Raw genomic sequence first — 20,792 nt, 5'->3', positions numbered from 1 at the left:
TTACTCAGCATGGATGTGTTTTTGTCACCGTATGTCTGTTTGTTTCTTAAAAACCAGCTGATAGAAGAGACAAAAACATGCTATTATTAGCATTTGGTATTGGGAATAAGTTATAAGTACCCTAAAATGAATGAACATTGTGTACAGTTCATGCTACATGTGCATGCTGAGACCCAAAACCTGCACATGCCAAGAGAGTCTATGCTCACCACTAGCCCTGTCTTTTATCTAAACTATAAGGCGTATGTTATTCGATATTCTTCTCGCTGTCAACAAATCCCACGACAAGACCAACACCAACAATGTGTTAGTTGGTCTCTCGATACCTCCGACCTCACCACACCTGTCTGTGGCTGTCAGACCTCCTCAGACAATCTTTAACAAATTCCTCGCAAATGTATAGATTATTTCAAAACAAACACAGAACCGCGCTCAAACAGGACGAAATACCGCATTTGTCTATGTTTTGAAGCGGATTAATACACGCCAATGACCATTTATGGCGGCCATATGGGATTAAATCAAAGATAAACAGGGCCTGGGTTCTTCATAATGAGGGAACATGCTGATATATTGTTGTAATTGGATGATAATGACAAGCTATATCAGGTTTGGCTCCACAGGCGTTAATTGTTTGTCTACAAAGACTATAAATCTAAAATACAGAATATCACAGCCTCATGCTTCAATTTAACATCATGGACACACGCGGTGAGCTGTAAACGGCCTCCGAAAGGAACCCAACAACTTTTATTGTGAAAGGCTAGAGAGCGAGGGGAGGGAGGAAAAGGCAGTCGGGAACGCGCGCTGTGCTGTACACTCGTGCTACTGTGGGTTTATCCGGTTGGCTGCTGCGGGTGCCGGGATCGCGCCCGGGCGGCTCCGTAAAAAAAAGAAAAAAGAAAAAAGAAAAAGAAAGGCAGTGATCTCGGTGTGACAGCTCAGAGCTGTCCACGTCAACACACCGAGCGAGCACGGCGGCGATGGACTACGCGACTCTGGTGAGCCTCTCCGTTCACCTTTAGTTTCGGGGTCCAGAGGGTTCAGGTTCTGAACGTGTGTAAGCTTATTTTTTCTGTACTGCTTGTATCAGCGCACGGGACCATTTGTTGCATTATGGCAGTTTCGGAGGTGGGAGATACTGGAGAGGGAGAGGGAGCGAGGGAGAGAGGGGTGGGAGGAGGAGTGGAGGGGGGAGAGGCTGCAGATCGTTCATAAATCAGGAATGGGTTTGATTCATTCTTTAAATACACGATCGCGATCATGTTATGCGATCGCGGACGCGCACAGGCCTGGTCTGATCCCAGTAGTGTTTCACGTGCAGACAGCGCTTCTAAAAGACAGTTTTTTCTTCTTCTAGTAAAATAGTCTGCTACAGGGGATCGTCTGCGCTGGTTTCGATGTGACAACTTCTAGTCAGGTGTTAACTTAACTCCGTTATAACAGACCGGCTGAGCCAGTCAGCTGTTATCCACTTATCCAGGCACAGTCCAGCGCGGAGCGCAACAGGGCACAACTAAAGCCAGACTACAGCCCGTAGAGACACAGTCAAGTGTCGCACGAGGGGGGCGGGGGGCGATTCGCGTGGCAGTGTTTGTGTGTGGTGTGTAGTTAAAAGCGCGTGTGCGTGCGTGTTTAAATGTCCGCTTGTGTGGAGCGCTATGTGCACAGATCGGTTGACGTGTAGAGCAGAGTAGGTGCCACGTCCTCTCTCTCTCTCTCGCTCTCTCTCTCTCGCTCTCTCTCTCTCTCTCTCTCTCTCCCCGTTTGCCTTGCGCACTGTATTTCCATTTACCTTGTATGTAACTTAAGTGCAGTACTTTACCCGAGTACATCCATGATAATACACCTATAGTTTAGTTACTTTACAAATGTATATTTTACATAAAGGCTATGAAACATATCCTCATCTTAGAATATGAGGAACTATTTAACAGTACCTAATTGTAGTTCAAATTGGACAATAATGCACTGTGGTAACAATAATCAAACAATATAATATGCAACATTATAAACTGTAATGTGCCAGTTTTCTGCACACTAATGAGTACTTTAACTTTTAATACTTGAAACAAACTCATTAGTTAAAATCAGCTCCACCTCGGCCAAAATAACAAGTAAAATTCTGCTCACATGTCAACATATGAATAATAATAATAATCCAATAGTGGATTGTAGAATCATGTAACACGTCATCTGCATAATGAGACTGATGCTATTCAATTATAACATTATGAGCTATAAAAACTCGATACACTTTCTCCTCTGTTTTTATAGCTCTTTTGACCGCTTACAAATATTCCATTACAAGCACAAATTTTAAAACGGTCAAAAGAGTACGTCAGCAGTTTAGCTTTGCACGTCCATAAAGTTGAGAGACAGATTTTATATATTTCAAAATGGTCAAAACAACCAGTGATGTTTGCTTTCTAACGCTGCGTTCAGGTCAAAGTTGGAGGTCGGGATTTTACATTTAAAATGTCCAACTTCCGAACTCCAAGTGTTCCAGGTGCCAACAGCAAAACATGGCCGCCGTGACAAACTGATGGTTTACTATTTTACAAGTGTACGCTTCAATTGTGTGACGTCAGACAACTGCTTCTTCGTGAGGGCGATGGATTTCCCCCAAGTTTACAAGTAGGAACTGCGACTGAGTGGCGTTCCATTGTGCTCTTTCTAGTAGTAGGTCGGACGTTTTGCACCACTACTGACAAAAAGTAGTGTGTTCGAGTTAAAGGAAATTTAAAAAAGGAAAGGGACCAAAAAAAGCTTGGAGGGTGAATAAAATAAAATAAAATGGAATAAATTAAAAAGTGATAAATTAAAACAAAAACCACGACTACACTACTGCAGCGATGTGGAACATAACATGTGACTTGCAGTTAGTCGTCATGAGCAATATCCAAAAGCAAGACCATGGAAAAGGAAAATCATTAATAAGATCATTTACAATGTTCATTTTAAAGACTTTATTCTCCCATCACTTATTATCTCCCAATTCATAAATCAATTACATCACATAGAAAAGACGGAGAAAGTAATGGTCAAACTGAATTTGATTTGGAGTTGATCCAGACGTGAGGATTCTACGGTTTTCACATTTGTTAGCAACAATAATGTTGCATTCATGTGCTGGTGGGAAAATCAGCAATCTGTGTTGTCCAAGTCATCTGGTACAAAGCGTCGTATTCCTTTGCAGTTATTCTGAGAAAATCAAACAAAAAAAAAACTGTTGAGTCATCACCTACATTGTAGTCCTTGTATGTTATACATATAGCCTATCCTATCAGACATGTAGTAACATAGGTAGTGTTGGTCAGAAATATAGCAGTAGTTTGACATGTCAGGGAATACTCTTCGTTGCTTTCTTACAGGGAGTTAGATGAGAAGATCGACACCACTCATCTCATGTTTGTTCGGTAAATCTACAGCTAGCTAGTAGTTGGTTAGCTTAGTTTAGCACAAAGACTGGAAGCGAGGGAAACGGCTAGACTGGCTCTGTCCAAAGGTAAGTACACCCACCTACCAACATTTCTAAAGCTCAACAATTGATGTTGTTTGTTCAATCTGTCCCCGTTTCCAGTCTTTGTGTTGTGCTAAGCGTATTTGCAGCTAGCCCGAGCTACATATTTAATATTCAGATGGAAGAAGGGTAATCTCAGAGTCTATAAATGGATATCTGCATATGAAATCTGTAGGCAACAGGACAAGCTTTTGGTATCGGAAGCATTCTGGTTTCCGTTTGTAGTCTGAGTAGTATTGACCAATCATGTTTGATTTAGCTTTTTTGTTAATCTCTACAAATGGATGTCCGCATATGAATGCAGACACACAGTCCGGTTGTAGACGTCGTGGCTCAATCTCAATTCAATTCTGGCGTCTCGAGTTGCTAATCGGACTACAATGAGCAGCGCACGGAACAGGAAGTCATGGCCAGGATAGCCGCTGGCTACATCGGAACCACAGAATTATCGGTCGTTGTCCCTAGAGGCTAAACCGTCGTCAGAGCGATAGCCGATGGGTTACGACACTGGAAGAGTGGTCGTCTTCTCATCAAACTCAAAAATAAGTGTCTTCAAATGTCAAACTATTCTCTGAAGACATTTCTCTCTCTCTCTCTCTCTCTCTCTCTCTCTCTCTCTCTCTCTCTCTCTCTTTCTCTCTCTCTCTCTCTCTCTCTCTCCCTTCACTCTGGAAGAATAATGCATCTTGCTGTTTAGCAAGCAGATGGAAGCAAAAAATGTCTGACAATCTTTTTAATTGCATCATGTAATATGCTTTTATGGAGGCTATTGTTAGAAAAGCTGACATGAAACAGGTCGCAGCTACTGTCACTTATTCTGGATCACAGCAAAATGCGTAGAAAAGGTCCTGCTATTATGTCGTGTCCATAATGTGGTAAACATCAAAAAGTAAATCAAATTTGCGGTCAAGACAACTGCCAAGTCCAACTTGCCAGAAGCTTTGATGTTGTTGTTTTTGCCAACTGTCTCCAGATGTCTAAATTGGTCTTCTGGTTTTGTCTGAATCCGTGACCCATTTATAAACATGCACTCCAGAGAAAATCATTATGTTTCAACCAAACAGCCAATATTCTTTTTTAGGCATTTAGCTGGCCATGTTGATCCAGAGAGGCAGTTTGTCAAATAGGCTTTAACCTTTTACATTTAACCCTCTTTGCTCAGTCTGTTTCACTTTGCAGATTTCTAATTTCCACAGCTATTTCCAACTATGTGACATTAACAGTAATTGATGTTGCGTTGCTATGTTAGACATCGAGGTGTGTTCATCATCTTATGTAAAGAGCTGCTCCCCTGAGGACAGGGCAGGACCAGGGATCAGCAGCCGGTTGCACCAGTGCTTTAGAAGTTCAAACTTAGTCTAGTTATAAAGTACAGACAGTATTAACTAGATTAAAACATGTTGCATCACGCTAGTAAGGATTAGACCTAAAGGCTACGTATGAATATTGAACAACTGAGAAAACTAGCGTGCTATTATACAAGCCATTTAAGGTGAAGAGTAAAACAGGTTCTGTGGAATATGGTCGACCTCACACGTGATCAGAATGTTATTTAATGCTGTTAAATGTTACAGTAGATGATTTTCTATTTTCATAACGTCAAGCCGTTAATGCCGGCATGGCAGGGTTTAGTTTTAGTGTCAAAGAAAAACGTAATATCTTCACATTGGGTTTTATTAATGACGGAGCTTTGAAATAATCACATCTTTAAGCTTTCTGCAAGCGATACAGTTACAGTTAGGTGAATAAACAGGAGTGGGAAAATTTCTATTGAAATGTTTAACACAGCCTCATGTTCTGTTTAACATTATTATCTTGTCATTAATTTCACAATCCAAATCACATCCATAACGTTAACTGCTCCTATGGAACGCAGAGCAGAGTTCTGGTGAGCAGGCGTATGGGCATATGTCAGATCCAAGGATTTGAACTGTATTCGTCACTCGTGCTGATCGACGAGGCTCAGCGGGCGGCCGTGCCGCTCCGCCAGAAACATCTCTACATGCATGGTATGCAGCAGATAGATTATTTTTATAATGATCGTAAGTTAAAACTGCCTTAATATCTTTGTAGCAAAAACAATCCTCAGTCATCGGCATACGATCCGATGGCCCATCGGCACAAGCCTACCTTAAAGGTACCCGGGACCTTTTCTTGTGAACAAACAAAAGTTATGTTAATAATCAGTTTGTCATCGTTTGAATCCTTGAGGCCTGACAAACCTTTGGACTGCATTTCTTTCCTCTTACTGAAAAACGTTTGCGAAGCCGATTTTTGTGTGAGTGTCATAATATGCATTGTTACATCCATGTTTGCTACTTTGTCTTCTTCTTCACTACCTTTTTTTTGCCCGTTGCGTCCACCAACATGGGTCAGCCTAAAAGTGTGCCCTCTTGTGTGTGTGAGAGCAAGAGAAACCGGTGAAAACATGTGCATGTGTATATAACGGCCGCATTAAAAATGCCCGTTGCTCTGACCATCCTGCTACGTTTATTTGAATGTGAATGTCGGTTCTACTCCTATTCTTTTTATATGGAGGTTCATTTGTGAAGATTATCTTGCTGAAGTATCAAGCCACAGAGCTTATTTTCTGCAATAATCCCCAAAAAATCCCATTGGCTTTTTTTCGAGGGAACCAGTACTATGCCAACTCATGTCATTCTTCTATGCTCCCGTCTTGCAAAAATCACACACCTGTTGTACCGAAGGAATAATGAAGAATACTCTTAAGCCAGTCAGTCACAAGAGACATAATTTCAAGTTTCATCAAAAGTTGATTGGTTGAAATTCTGACCATTGAATAATAGCCCCCATTATGCAGCTCAGGGGTTGGATGTGTTGGTTGGTCGTCTCATCACTTTGGGGGTTCCCAAAAGATTCATAAAGACTTTGGTGTTCATCTGACTTTTCATCTACCGCCATCACCAGGTCAAAATTTAAATTTGGTTTATGACCAAACATCTGCAGAACGAGTCCGATCAGCCTCAGCTGTACATCGTGTTTAGCACCAATTAGCAAATGTTAGCATTCTAACATGCTATGACAGGAACTATGGCAAAGATTACACCCATTAAACTTCAGCACGTCAGCGTTGTCATTGTGAGCATGTTAGCATGCTGACATTAGCATTTAGCTCAAAGAACTGTCGCGAAGTGAAGCCTAAAAAAGTAAAAAGGGATTTTATACCCACGTTAACACAGTTCAGCCGTTATCAGACCAGTATGCCTGAATCAAAAGGTGGTTGATACAAATGTCTTCGTCCTCCTCGGCATCTTCATCCTCCCGTAACCATGGTAATGCAAGCTGGGAAAATTGTACGGTGGATGTTGTGTAAGTTCCTGGTCTAAGTTCTGTGATACACTCCGACTGTGATTCTATGCTAGTCAGTGCATAACAGAACTTTGTCTCGGGTCTGAAAACTCTTCGGACGGACGGATGAGTGAGCAGGATTCTGGACAACGTCTTTTGGCATGTCCACATCTGGAAAAGAAAGTCCAAAACCAAACTGGATGACGAAACAAAAGCACAAAAGTCTGCAGGTTGAACAGACGGTCAGATGCTTTTACTGTTGCTGTGGCATTGTGGAGGAGACCTCTCCCAAGTTTTCCTGATGTGACTCGGAAAAGCTGAAATATTAAAGATGTTCTCTCTGTTTATTGTTGCAGGAACCCTCCCTCTACACAGTGAAAGCTGTTTTCATTCTGGACAATGATGGCAACAGAGTTCTGTCAAAGGTAAGGACACATTAACCCTTCACTGCTGACCATCCTGACAAAACATACGAAGCACACGCCTTCATTTAATGTCCTTCATTGTGAAAGTAAACGTGCTGTGACTTGTGTTTATTACGAGGATTCCACAGCAGGACAAGTTGAAGTCTCATAGGGGTTTCATAGTAAAAGACTAAAAAACTAGCTATTGCTGGAAAAATGATTATATATTTAATGGACTAAGACATCCCAAACCTCTGTTATGGTGCCTCATTACATTACATGTTGTCAACCCCTCCTCACAGTATCAGCTCCTCCATGTTTAGCCCAGAATGGAACCAGCAGCCTCAGTGCCGGTGTGCATTCACTGTGTGATGCGTGTGTCTGTTTCAGCACTACGACCCCGGGCTCTACCCCTCCATGAAGGAACAGAAGAACTTTGAGAGGAACGTCTTTAACAAGACACACAAAGCAGACAGTAGGTTCCTCTCTGTCTCTGTTCTTGTGTACTTCACTCAACACTCGCACACGTCTCCAATGTCACCTGCTGCTCCTCCTTCACTTGTACGTGAGCCTAAAGCCTTTCTATGGCAGCCTGCTCTCCATCGTGCCAAACCACGCTACAGTTGTTAGTGTGAACCTTGAAAATCTAGGAAACAAATCTCCTCACTGTTTTTTTTTTTAACTCCAGCAGACACTTCTCTGGACTCCAGAATAAGTTTGATTCATTCCAGGTTTCACACAGCTGATACCCGAGTCTCTGCCCCAGGCCTCCTTATCACCCACCCAGTGTATTCCTCCTGTTGTTCTAAACTCCTCCTTCATTCCTCCTTTTCTCCTCTCTTCTGCCATGTCATGCTATATCCCCACTCCTTCCCTCCTGCCTCATCCTCCCTTTGTCCTGCTCTTCCCTTCCTTAAAGCATCTCTTCACTCCCCTGTCTCTCTCACCCTTCCTCATTCCACAACTTCTACTCACTTTCCCTTTTCTTCTTTTTCCTTTCCTTCCTCCCTCCTTCGCTCTCTCGAGTTTATATCTTTTTTGTTGTTGTTGTCTCCTATCCTATCGTCTCCTTCCTTCACCTCCCTCCTTGCCTTTCTTCGTCCCCACCTGTCCCTTCTCTGCCCTTCTCTCTTTGTCATCTCCTCTCATCCTCCCTTTCTCCTTCCTCATTCCGCCCTCCTTGTGCCATTCATCCCTCCCCTATCACTTTCTTTATCCTTTTTCTCTTTTCTTTTCATTTGCTTCCTCATCTTTTTTTCCTATTCTTCTATCAATCTTTGTCATTTTTTATTGGACTAAAATAAAGTCATTGTGTGAATAAAAGAGAAATATGTCTGTCCTCCTTTTCTATCCTGAACGCATCCCTCTCTCCGTCTTCTCTCTGTAGATGAGATAGCGTTCGTGGAGGGGATGACCGTCGTCTATAAGAGCAGTATAGACCTCTTCTTCTATGTGGTGGGCAGTGCTGAGGAGAACGAGGTAGGGGGCATTACTTTAAATCTGGAGGTAACCGTGTACTTGTTGGGGACTATATTCTCAGCGGCGGATTAATACAGCCGGACGGTGTATGTGGGACTGAGTCGCAATAAAGTACAGTTTTTGGACAATAATAGAGAAAAAAAAGATTATCACCAGCCTTATCCTTTAGTTTATGAATTTAAACAATATCATTTTACAGATTAAAACACTGCCCCCCCCCCACACACACTTTATGAACTACGGTATCAAATTGAGGCCACGTATTTCGTCATTTTGTAATATTAAGGTTTTTTAGTAGTAAATAAAAATGACATCCATAGTCCACGCAGAAGAAGAATTAAAGCTTTTTTGGTTCTATTTGTTGAAATAGTCATTACATCCCAGAAGCAATCAAATCCTCTGTCAAAAAGCCTCCTGTGGCTGTCGCAGGACTGATCAGCATGACGGTGCTCCCTGCCTGTCTGCCTGCGCTGTCTTCCACAAGCTGCTATGCAGCTGTGAGTACTAAACATCTGTCCCTTCTCACCATCATCTGGACATGTCATTGCAGGTATAAACACAAGTGTGATTATTAACATGCATTATGGCCCTTTTCCATGTAGGTGGGCCAGCGCCCTGGTATTGTGCATGCTATCTTACTGGAATGGGAACATAATTCATTTGATCAATTACAACTAGGTTTACCATGCTATGACATGTCAAAATGGCTGCTGTGAATAGGGCCTTGAGCCTTGTTCGTTCCGGCCCATTATGATCATTTTGGGGGAGTGGTTTCGGAGGGGAGGCCTGAAAGGACAGGCTGCAGCGGAGCCAGAAGGGCAATGTTCAACTATTCTACCAGAGGCTTGAAATGATCGTACTCGTTCACAACCACAACAACAAATAGAGGTATGACGTGTGGAAGGGGGTATGTGTCCATCAGTCTGACTATTTTTGTAATAGCCTACTATTAAAAATTACAATAACTATCATACATCTCACAATGCTGAAGGGCTTCTGACTTTGGAGCTCGGGCTGCTAGCTTCTTTCATCAGAGAACAGTTGGCAACACTGGGCTGTGATTTTTAAAATGGATGATTTATTTTTTTTAAATCTAGCTAGTTTTCGCAAGATTAGCTGTGAATATATGAACATATTTAAATTCATTCATTATTTACCACAAAGGGTAAAGAGGAGTTAACCCATTAAATACCTAAATACTGAGTAAGAATCTGAAAATATTTCAGATCCCGATCGTAAACTACAGTCAATTTCTAACCTTAATAACACCGTAAACTGATCAGTAACGCTTATGGAACATTTTAACATTTTAAATGAATGTGTACATGATGGGAAAAGTCAATGTACTTCACTGTGTAATTACTGTAGGAGCTTTTGGAATGAATTGACAATTCATGGACAAATGCCATCTTTATACTGTATATAACAATAACCATAATAATATAACCGTAACAAAGTCCTTGATTTAGATACACTACCTGGAAATTCTAAAGGCTGCTGTTTCCAGTGAAACGAGCTCTGATTTAGCAGCTAAAGAGACGGATATATCCCTCAGTAGTTGTTGGAGACCAAAACGTAGCTAAAACCAGCATGTTAGCCGGCAAAACCTAAAACATGTCAGTGTGGCATGGACATAAAAATACAATATATATAGATATAATGCTAATGTTGTTCTGTGTTTGCAGGTAACATGCCATGACAAACGTGTGTCATTTGTAGCCTGTTCTTAAATTTTGCCCCCACAAAACAGAATAAATGCCTCTTCAAAATAAAGTGCCATTTCTCTTCTTCTCTCCAGCTGATGCTGGTGTCGGTACTGAGCTGCCTGTTTGAGTCCCTCAGTCAGATCCTCAGGTATGTACTCTCATTGAGTCGTAAAATAAAAGTTAGTGAAAGCAAATTATTCTCACTAATGGCATTTTACATCTAAAAATTACAACAACAAAAAACATTGACAAGAAATTCAATATCTTGCTCCTCTGATGTCGGACAGACTCTGTTAAGGTGCTGGAGTGACGATGACATTTTTCACTGACTTTTCTCCGACCACATGCACTAAGCAGTCTCGTCATGTAACCTCATCATCATCAGTGCTAATATAATCCACACAAACGCTGCCATCCCTCCACCAGAGCCTCTCACGGGCACAACGAGGCTCCTTTTTAAAATACAGCAGTGTGTGTTTTACTCTGAAGGAAACCGTGATTTAATCTGAAAAATGAAAGCTGAATGATGACACATAGTCCTCGTGTGTGTGTGTGTGTGTGTGTGTGTGTGTGTGTGTGTGTGTGTGTGTGTGTGTGTGTGTGTGTGTGTGTGTGTGTGTGTGTGTGTGTGTGTGTGTGTGTGTGTGTGTGTGTGTGTGTGTGTGTGTGTGTGTGTGTGTGTGTGTGTGTGTGTGTGTGTGTGTGTGTGTGTGTGTGTGTGTGTGTGTACCAGGATACCTCATTGTTGAACACAACATGATCAGCCAAACCACTGCGGATGCGGTTGCTATGGGAACCGTGGCAGCAGTAATGCAGAGTGTGAGCGACGGAGACATAGACGGATTATATTATGGCCTGTTCATAGTGCTTTATTATTAGGAAACGCGTGTTGTTGTCTCCTATTAAATTTGGCTGTACATTTTGATCATGATTTAGCCCAACATGATGCATGGGCTGTGATATTAAAGGAACAGTGGACATTTTGGGAAGAGTGAAATTAGAAGAGTCATAAATCCCTCGTGTCTTGGTGTTTGGCATGGAGGCGGAGCCAGAAGGCGGTTAGCCTAGCTTAGCATAAAGACTGGTAGCATCTCCTTGTTTAACCTATACTTGAACAGAAATGGAAACATGTTAGTACATGGTTTTACAGGGAAGTTACGAGTTGGATCTATTTTCAGCACGCTTTGTTTTCCCAAAGTGAAAGATCAGTAGAACCATCTGTGGGGAACTGATGAAGATATGTTTAAGCTAGCGTCAGGAAGTTACAAAAGGTCACTTCTTTCCTAGAAGTAGCGACATTCATAAAAACACTACATGGAGTAAACCTTCAGTAAACTTAGCTTAGCTAACCTTAGCTTCTGGTGCCCATTGCCTTCTCATTAAAATGCATTTATTGTGAGCATGCAGGGGGGGTAACTCAACTAGCATTAGCTTACTGCTACTAATAAACGGCGCGTAACAGAAAACTTTAACGTGTGTTTAAATTTAATTTGGATTAATGCCAGAACAAGTTCAGACTTTGCTGTAGTCTTGTTGTCGTCGTTAGGTTGCCAGGCAGCCAGCGGAGAGGCGGCACAGAAGGATAAACTATTCCTTCACAAGTAGATCCTCCAAATCCTGCTAAAACCCTCAAACCTTTGTAAAACAAGAGTTGTAGGTGTTTCTTTGACTTTTGGAGTCAGGCTAAACGTCTTTTCATGGGATTCGAGAGAAGAGAGTGAATAACCGCATTTCCCAAAATGTCAAACTGTTCCTTTAATTACACGTACAGACCGGGTGACATTGCCACAGTACGATGGACTGGATTGTTTGGGTTTTTTGCAGGAAAAATGTTGAGCGGAGGTGTTTACTGGACAACATGGAGGGAGTGTTCCTGATTGTGGACGAAATCATCGATGGCGGGTAAGAAATAAATAAGTCTCCAGCTGATCAACCTATTTCACTTTGAGTCAATGAACAGGACGTTCAGGCGAGGTCACATATGAACTACCTGTTTTCTCCTAGTGGTGATTCATCTGTCATTTTTAAGAGAAGTGTTTCGTCTACTGGACTGAGAGTACTCCCTGACCTACGTGTGCTGATTTGTGTTTTGTGCTCTTTTATGCCGTTGCCAGGGTGATTCTGGAGAGCGACCCCCAGCTGGTCCTACAGAAGGTCAACTACAGGGTAAGATGACTGTCCGTCATTCCCGACGACCAATCGCAGCAATTTGTTTATTGATTTGCATCACTGGAAAACCAATGTTCTGCTCTTGAGCAGCTGTTTGGCCTGTTCAGAATGAGAGCATTCAGACTCCCACAGCTCTCCTCGTCGGCTTCTTGCCCACTCTTACCCGCTTTACCTTTCTTTCTCTCCTTCTCCCTGTCTCTCTTCTTCCGATTGGTGTCAGCTAATGTCGGAGCCAGCCTATGGCTTCGTCCTGTTTGATTACATCACCGGTAACGTAGAGGGACAAACAGACAAGAGCCAGCTGCTGTAGGCAGACAGACAGAGGGGGAGAGAGAGAGATGAAGAGAAGGATTGTGAGGTAGAGAGAGAGCGAATGAATGAATGAATGAATGAATGAGAGTGAGATAGTGTCAGTGAAGGGACGGAGGAGGGATGGGCGAGACAGATGAGGTAAATGCATGGTGATGGAGCTTGCTGACTAACAGAGGCTTACAGAAAATCGGCATTTTTCTAGATTTGAAAACTTTGACCTGCTGGTGGTGCTGTATATTTACTGTATCCTCTGGGGACCAAAAAATGTCATATCACTCCACCCGATAGTTGTCCAGGTATTTTGATTTGGACCAAAGTGGTGGACTGACGATAAGAGTCCCTCTGCAGAGCTGCAGGCTCGAGGCCCACCTCCTCCGTACGATTATTTTTGTTCTCAAGCTTGGAGACGGAGATTATGTCTGAAATAGTTTACGCCAGAGACGATCATCAGAACGCGATAGCGTCCGCTCAATAACACCAGGACAAAGAATACAACCATATTAATTTAATATAACTGTAACGTATACAGTTAGCTAACATACATTAAGCAGCCAATTACTTTTACTAACCTTATAAGTTCACCAACGTTATCTCGATATGCTAATGTTGTTAGCAAACTAACGTTAACGTTAATTGAAATGGTTATGATGAACTTTTTTTCGCTGTATATGTCGGTAGTTTGCTAACGAGGTTAGTTTGCTAACAATGTTAGCACAGCTAGCTAACGTTAGCCTTCAACTATAAAGTTGGTACAAGTTATTTACATTACATTAGTCATTTAGCAGACGCTTTTATCCAAAGCGACTTACAATTCAGAGTCTATCACATTTACCGCCTAAAGTTACGTTACATAACTTTATAAGCAAAATTGTGTGGCATGGACGAGATACAGTGATACAAATATACGCTCAGTAGGCTACTTTATGTATTAACAACAAGCGCATTAAAACACTCGTGATCTTCCACCGAGCCTGGAGCTCTGCAGCTGGACGCCATCGGGGGACAGATCACCACTGCCGGCCCTTGAGCCACTAACATGGCTATTAATGCTAATATGAGTTGTGATTGGCTGAGCTTTGAATGTCACTTATATACAGTATGTAATGGTATTTCCACTGATCCAATGATGTTTGCAGTGCTCTGTTTTGTGTGTTTGTGTGTATCAAGTAGTTAGCATGACTTTTGCATTTTCACTTATAAACACACTGATGTCATTTTGTTTTACAGGCGGATGAAAACCCATTGTCTGAACAAAGCGTGGCCCAGGTAACACACACACACACACATGTACATGACACTGCACGTGTACACACACACACACACACACACACACACACGTACAGAGAGACAGATATTGAAGACAGCAATACATTACGCAATCGCTTCTGTTCCCAGCAGCAAACAGAAGCAGAAATGGATTAAATAACAAACTTCACATTTCACAGAAACGTATACTTCGGGTGCTTTCACACCTCACCTGTTTGGTTTGTTTTTGGGCTGATGGGAAAGTTTTTAATAGAACCCTGGTGCAGACCAAACAACTGAACCAAGACCGCACAAAATGAAGTGAACCACAGGTGTGAAAGCACCCTTACAGATAACTACAGACCCACAGTTCTGCATGTCTACCTCCTCTCTGCTGCTCTCTGATTACCATTAGCTAATAACAGAGCTCATGGCAGGAAGCTGAGTGTTCTCTGCTAGCAGTTTGACATCCGTCTGCAAATTCACCAGGCTGCATGCTAACGCTTTAGCTCACCACGCATGTCCCTGTGGAGCAGCAGCTAGCTTTGCTTCAGCTCCACAGCACCTGGCAGCACTAATAAGGCTCAACTGTGAATGGATGAAGGGGTTGATGGATATTTACATGGATCAACAACAACCTCTAGAGCACTGTAGCTCTTTAAACACTGGACTGATGTCAAACTGCATGGCGATCAGTGAACCCTCCTGCCACATGTATGTCAGTAGCATGCTCTAAGCTTTTCTTTATCTCTTTATCTCTTTATTTTCTTTATCTCTTGCTTGAACCCCGGCAGCACATAACAGAGAAGCTGGCGCTGACCACTAACGTAAGTCTCTACTAACTTCACAACCGCCCTGCACTCCACTCCACCGCTCATTACACCAGAGCATCATAGAGTCCATGCTGCAGCGCTCACTGCTGTCCAAAGATCTGTAAAGAGATGTTTTAAAGGCCAGGGAAAATGATATAGAATTGCATTCCTTCCATATCTATATGTACATGTGACACAAATCATCATATAAAAGCTAAGAAATTGAAGACCCCCCCCCCCCCAGAAACCCCAGTAAGATCTGGGTCAATCCACTCTGGTTCATGGGGGCAGACTTTATCGATTTATTATGATGTTTAATTAAAAAAAGCTACAAAGTAACAAAAGGCTACCCATAAATGCAGAGAAATGATATTACTATATTATACTACAACACTGTGTACAGCTGTTGATGCAAGCGGCAGTAGAACTAATGTGACTGCATTTCCCAGCATCCCACACTGAGTGTTACCTGAGCTCCATGTACCCCCTGCTGTTAGAATGAGGAACTACAACCTGGAACGAAGTCCTGCTTTGAGGTTGAGGGCTTCAGGACGACACCAGTAATGTCGATCATGGAGCTCTGTCATACATGTACATACACAATGAGGCTCACAGCAATAGTTCAACATGGTATGAGTTTATAATACATAGTTCCAGTCAACATTTCAAAAACTATATTTAAATAATATTTGAATATATTATTTTTAGTGCTGGGCAAGTTAACGCGAAATTAACGCGTTAACGCATTCATTAATTAACGCCGACAATTATTTTATCGCGCGCTAACGCATTTTTTAAATTTATTATAATTTTTATTTTTTTTTAAATTGAAAGACAAGAGACAATACATATACATAACAACAAGAGGATGACAAGAACAGTGAGATAAAAGCCAGCAAACATCCTGTAGTCAGTAATTTTAGTGTACCTATATGCTGAAATTCACGGTAAACGCATTTAAACTGCACAGATCGGGAGCGAGCGAAGGACTTTGAAAGTTAGCGGAAAGATTAACGTGAGACAACATCCGGTTTCTTCAGACGAACATCCGGTTTTCAGAATAAGATGCCAACAAAGTATGAATTATATTCACATTAAGTATAAAACATGCTACCTGCATCTCGTGAACCAAATGTTATTGCCCTTTTGTTCATATAGCAGTACTTTTAAAATAAAAGTGCGCAATACACTACTTTTGAATTCATTATTGAACTTTGCCATAACAATGCGATTAATCGCGATTAATTGCAAAAAATCCATGCGATTAATCGCGATTAAATATTTTAATCGTTGCCCAGCACTAATTATTATATTTAAAGACATTTTAATAATTCATTAAACCAGTATGTTACAGTTCTTATCCCTGTTCACTTTCAACACGGAGGAACTCCTCACAGTGCTCCGTCTGACATCTAGTGGGTGAACAGTGGTACTGCAACACTATACAAGTCCTCAGAGGTTTAAACAGCATCTACACATATTTGTATCATTAAAAAAATGTGTATTACGTTCGTTTTTAAGTTGTTTTTATTTTTATTTTTTATTTTTAAAGAAGTATTTCTCCACTTCTACCTTATCTTCTGTTTGCTACATCATGCTACATTCTATCGTCTTGGTTCTGTCTCTGTGTTCCCAGGTTCTGCAGTCGGCCAAGGAGCAGATCAAATGGTCCATACTGAAATGACTCGGACCAGACACATTTAGAATTGTCAAGAAACTTTAGTCCCAAAGAGTTTTAGTCCCAAAGGTTATTGTTTTATAGGAGAAGGCTTAAGGGAATGTCGTTACGAGCCTGACAGGCTGCTTCATGTAGCAGTTAAGCAGCCGGTAATCGGGTTATCTTTCTTGTGTGATGGCATTTTGTTACATTGTGTGTGACATGTAATTAAGTTATTTGCTTTGGGAGCGATGTCGGCTCATATTCATGCAGGTTTGATGTTTAACCGGCCAAATGACATCAGGGAACAGAAGGAGATGTGGAGACTCGGGTCTCAAGTTATTAAGCACCAAGCTAATCAATGAGAATCCTGGACGCCTGATTAGTGATCACTGATCTATTGGTGGAGCAGGATCTACTCAAAGCACTTCATTTGGGATGTATTTCAGCTGTTTTGCATATTGCTGATGTGTACAATTTACACTGTTTTATAAATGAAGCCCCCCCATCCTCCAAAGCACTAAAAACTGAAAAAGTTACATGAAATGTTACGTATGCTAATCATTTTTGAATCAATCTCAAAGATAATCTGGGCAATAAGAATAGGCACGGATTATCAGATACACACACACACACACACACGGTATTTCTCAGTTTAATTAAGTGTATTGTTTGGACTGTGCTCCTTAAATGACACATTCAGCTGATTTAAAAAGAACGTAACGAGACTAACCCAATGTTAGCAGCATGTGTGAGAGGGAATGTCTCACTGTCGGTACAATAAACAACATATTATCCTTTCAGTGGAATTCTCTCATGAAGTTAAATTAATATTTGTACATATAATTCATCTTAAAGGGACCTTGAAGATTATAAAAAAGATTATATGGGATAATGTCTATTTTCTGAGACTTTAAAATGTTCATAAATATTCAATATTTTCTTAGTTGAGAAGAAAAAGAAGCCAAAGACATTTTGTTACATTTGGATGTTGAAACCTTTTGTCTGATGTTGTCTGTCTGTTTGTGACATTTAATGGAGAATAAAAGAATAATTTATTCTTTATGTATCGTTCTGTTGGTGTTGTTAACATTTTTTTTAAATTAATTTATGCTTAATCCAAAACACTAATGTCTAGAATACAATTCATTGTCCACTTTGTGCGCCCATTATCCAATCAGGAGTCAGATCTACGACCCTAATGAATATCAATGAGTTCTACACACGCAGCTCAATGTCGTGGGCGTGGTCAGGGATGTTATTGGTAGAAACTAAGCGACGTCAGGAGACACGTGCCTGTACTCCCCCAGCCAATGGTTCGTTCTGGTTTTCCTGCGGAGTAATGTGATTAGTTGGCTAAAAATAAAGATTATTAAGGATCCGTTTGTCTAACTAAATACCTCACTATTGATGCATACATTATTTTGACTGACTCGGTAATAATATAGAAGTAAGGCTCGAAATAATTCATTTAAAAGACCTATTGTTTCAATTGTACATTTCGATATTCTAACGGTAAAAGAGTAATAATTCACAATTTTAAAAAATGAATAGTTCCAATCAACCCATTAACAGGTCAGCAGATAGCGTTGATTAAAGCCAGTGAGGCAGTGAAGGGAATGGTTTATGGATGCAGGATGTTTATTCATGATGCCTGATCACTTTCATAGAAATGTATTGTTTGCTTTTACAGCATGTGTGGTTTATTTCTCAGGCATGAGGCTCTTTATTCCATGTTCAGCGTGGATGTGGGAAGTTTAAGCCTACACATTTGGTAGAAAAATAAGTAATTAATGAATAAAGTATATATATCTAAGAGACTATACTGTCAGATGCATCTAAGACACTGGAGAGGTGTTGAGGAAAAGGCTTAAATATGAAAGGAAATAAGAGATAAACAAACACGATTTACGTTTGTGACGTTTGCTCAGACGTGTCCCCGATGTTGCTTCATTAATCTGAACAACTGGTAGAGCGTGAAACTTAATCTCCGGTCGAGGGTTCGAGCCCCACGATGGGCGGAGGTCTTTTGAAGGTCTCTTGTTGAACATGCAGCATACCATGAAAGCATCACAAACCACCAATCACATCTCGTCTTTTTCATCTCTCTCTGACAACGGCCCATCTCCAAAATTCCTCCATCTTTCTCAACCAATCAGCGTTGACCATTTCCTCTTGCTTGTCTCCTCTCCGGGCGGCAAACGTCGCCCTCTGGTGGTGGGTTGTGATACTGGTAGAGTAGTAACTGCACTATTCTGCTGCACTCCATGACAAATACAATTGACTCTGCTGTCCATCAGAAGCTAGAGGAAGCTGTCCTATTAATGCGAGAGATTTTATGATCTGATTGAGTTTGCAAACTATGCTCCACTCCTGTATTTCCACATGTTTTTGGTAGAAAAGTACAAAATATACAGAAAATATCAAACACTAAAACACTGCTCTGCTGGTAAAACAAGTAATAAAAAAGCTTCTGTCACGTAAAACAAACAAGCAAAAAATTCACACTTTTAATATTTATAAACACATGAATACTTCTCAAACTGTTTTGCTTTTTTTTTTTTTATTAACTAAAGTTCCCCTTCAGCTGTATGAGAAAGTGTGAGACTTGTTCACAATCATGGTATTATGAAGGTGGGTGTCATTGAAAGCTTTATGTGTAAAAGGAAATATCTGTACAGAAGGTTATTTCTGTTGTGCTTATTTTTCTTAAATACCAGACCACCTTTATGGCATATATCAGTAGTGTTGTGTGTTGTTACCCAGGATCCTCTCCCTCCAATCTGTGTTGAACAAAGACATATCAAGGAGACAGAAAGAGACATACACAGACATTAAAACCCAGCCACCAGTGTGTTTTCCATGACAAGCGTTTGTGACGAACTCAAATCCAGCTGGTCCGAGATGGTCTACAGCTCGACCACGGGTGGTGTGGCATCCACAAGCCGATGGGTGAAAGAGCGTGCCTCCACAGAGCTGTTGCAATTCATTCCCAGTCCTGAGGTGGCATGGTCTTCTTCTTCTTTCGTCTTCGCCAGGAGTCAGCCAGGCTCCGAACCACGCAGGGGGTCAGGAGCAGAGCGGGCAGAGGGACCGGCCACAGATGGAGCAGCAGAGGACCTGAGGAGGATGCTGATCTGGTCTGGGTTGTTGTGCCACTGAATATTATACAGGGAAAGAGCTGGAAGGCTACAGGCACAGAGAAAAGAAGAATAGTAATACGACAGTGTCACAGCTCTTTGTCTTTTTACAAAATCACACTTTCCCCTCAACTGCATCAGACATTTCTCAATCTGTGTGAATCATAAGAACATGTGCCCTTATAAGATAACTTCGCTTTATGTTTTGCCACTTTAAGACCGTGCTATCAGTGTGTGGGTGTGACTAAGCCTTTAGATTAGATACTGACGGGCAGGTTGGCACCTTGAATGGCAGCCACTGCCATCAGTGTATGAATGTTTAAATAATAAATCAAATGATATAGCAATCAAAAGGAAACAATCTGGTATCTGTGGCTGTTGCAGGACTGTGATAAGCCCGTCCAATCATTTCATTCTGCTCTGATGAAATGATTGGACGGCTACCTTCCTGTCTACTGAACAATGGACTCCAGATGAAGAACTTGTTACCGCTATCCTACAGGTTGCATACAGCAGCATTTCACTGCAGTGGTCGAGCATTGATGAGATAAATCATGAGACTTTGAAATTTGGCTGACACACACAGAACGGCCAACATTCGACAATATACAAAGTCTTTTTTAGAAGCAATGGCCACTTTGCCATTGAAAGTACACAGCCAGCTATAGAACAATGAACATAAAGTGTATTCATCTTTGTCCACGGTTACTCATGTGGCTAACGATCTCTGACAAATAGAAATGCCTGCTGGAAATAAGCCTATTATGGAAAAGTATATCTGCTTGTAGTAGGCGGGCTTTGGGTATTTCTCTAGAACAATAGTGGGTAATGCAAGTTTAGTTGGGTGGAGACTTCAGCCATGGATTAACATGAATAATATAAATGTGAGAGACACCCAGTGAATAGAAGATATTATATATAGAACTTTAAAAAAAAAAGAATGTCGCTTGTGTAGACAGTGATATTATGCAGACAATAGCTGTGCTTGTGCAGACCAGATTAGTTGTGCTTGTGGTCACAACTCTTCAAAGAGCCT

General features: G+C 41.3%; 1 protein-coding gene across 2 annotated transcripts; it reads left to right on the top strand.

Moving 5' to 3' along the window:
* Positions 1-558: 558 nt before the first annotated feature.
* copz2 (COPI coat complex subunit zeta 2) lies at positions 559-17,681 on the top strand. 2 transcript variants are annotated; one of them, XR_012950366.1, is made up of 10 exons: positions 559-1,001; positions 7,189-7,257; positions 7,627-7,711; positions 8,624-8,715; positions 10,514-10,569; positions 12,246-12,323; positions 12,536-12,587; positions 12,811-12,948; positions 14,130-14,168; positions 16,596-17,681. XR_012950366.1 is itself a non-coding variant. In XM_076082908.1 (9 exons), the coding sequence occupies exons 1-9, from the start codon at positions 984-986 to the stop codon at positions 16,641-16,643; spliced, it is 537 nt and encodes a 178-aa protein (XP_075939023.1). In that variant the 5' UTR covers positions 606-983; the 3' UTR covers positions 16,644-17,681. The 2 variants fall into 2 exon arrangements, 1 of the variants encoding a protein (XP_075939023.1); XM_076082908.1 differs by lacking the exon at positions 12,811-12,948 and having other exon boundaries at positions 606-1,001.
* The last annotated feature ends 3,111 nt before the right edge of the window (positions 17,682-20,792 follow it).

This window comes from Anarhichas minor, unplaced genomic scaffold (genome assembly GCF_050575085.1).
Source record: "Anarhichas minor isolate MPS153535 unplaced genomic scaffold, ASM5057508v1 ptg000113l, whole genome shotgun sequence".
NCBI lineage: Eukaryota > Metazoa > Chordata > Actinopteri > Perciformes > Anarhichadidae > Anarhichas > Anarhichas minor.
Note: the sequence above shows the minus strand (reverse complement) of the source record. Positions and strands in the feature narration are given on the sequence as shown.

Excerpts from the sequence above, each read along its gene's own strand:
- copz2 (XM_076082908.1), top strand. Across the intron at positions 8,716-10,513 it reads GCAGTGCTGAGGAGAACGAG|CTGATGCTGGTGTCGGTACT; the intron begins GTAGGGGGCATT and ends TCTTCTCTCCAG. Across the intron at positions 14,169-16,595 it reads CTGAACAAAGCGTGGCCCAG|GTTCTGCAGTCGGCCAAGGA; the intron begins GTAACACACACA and ends CTGTGTTCCCAG.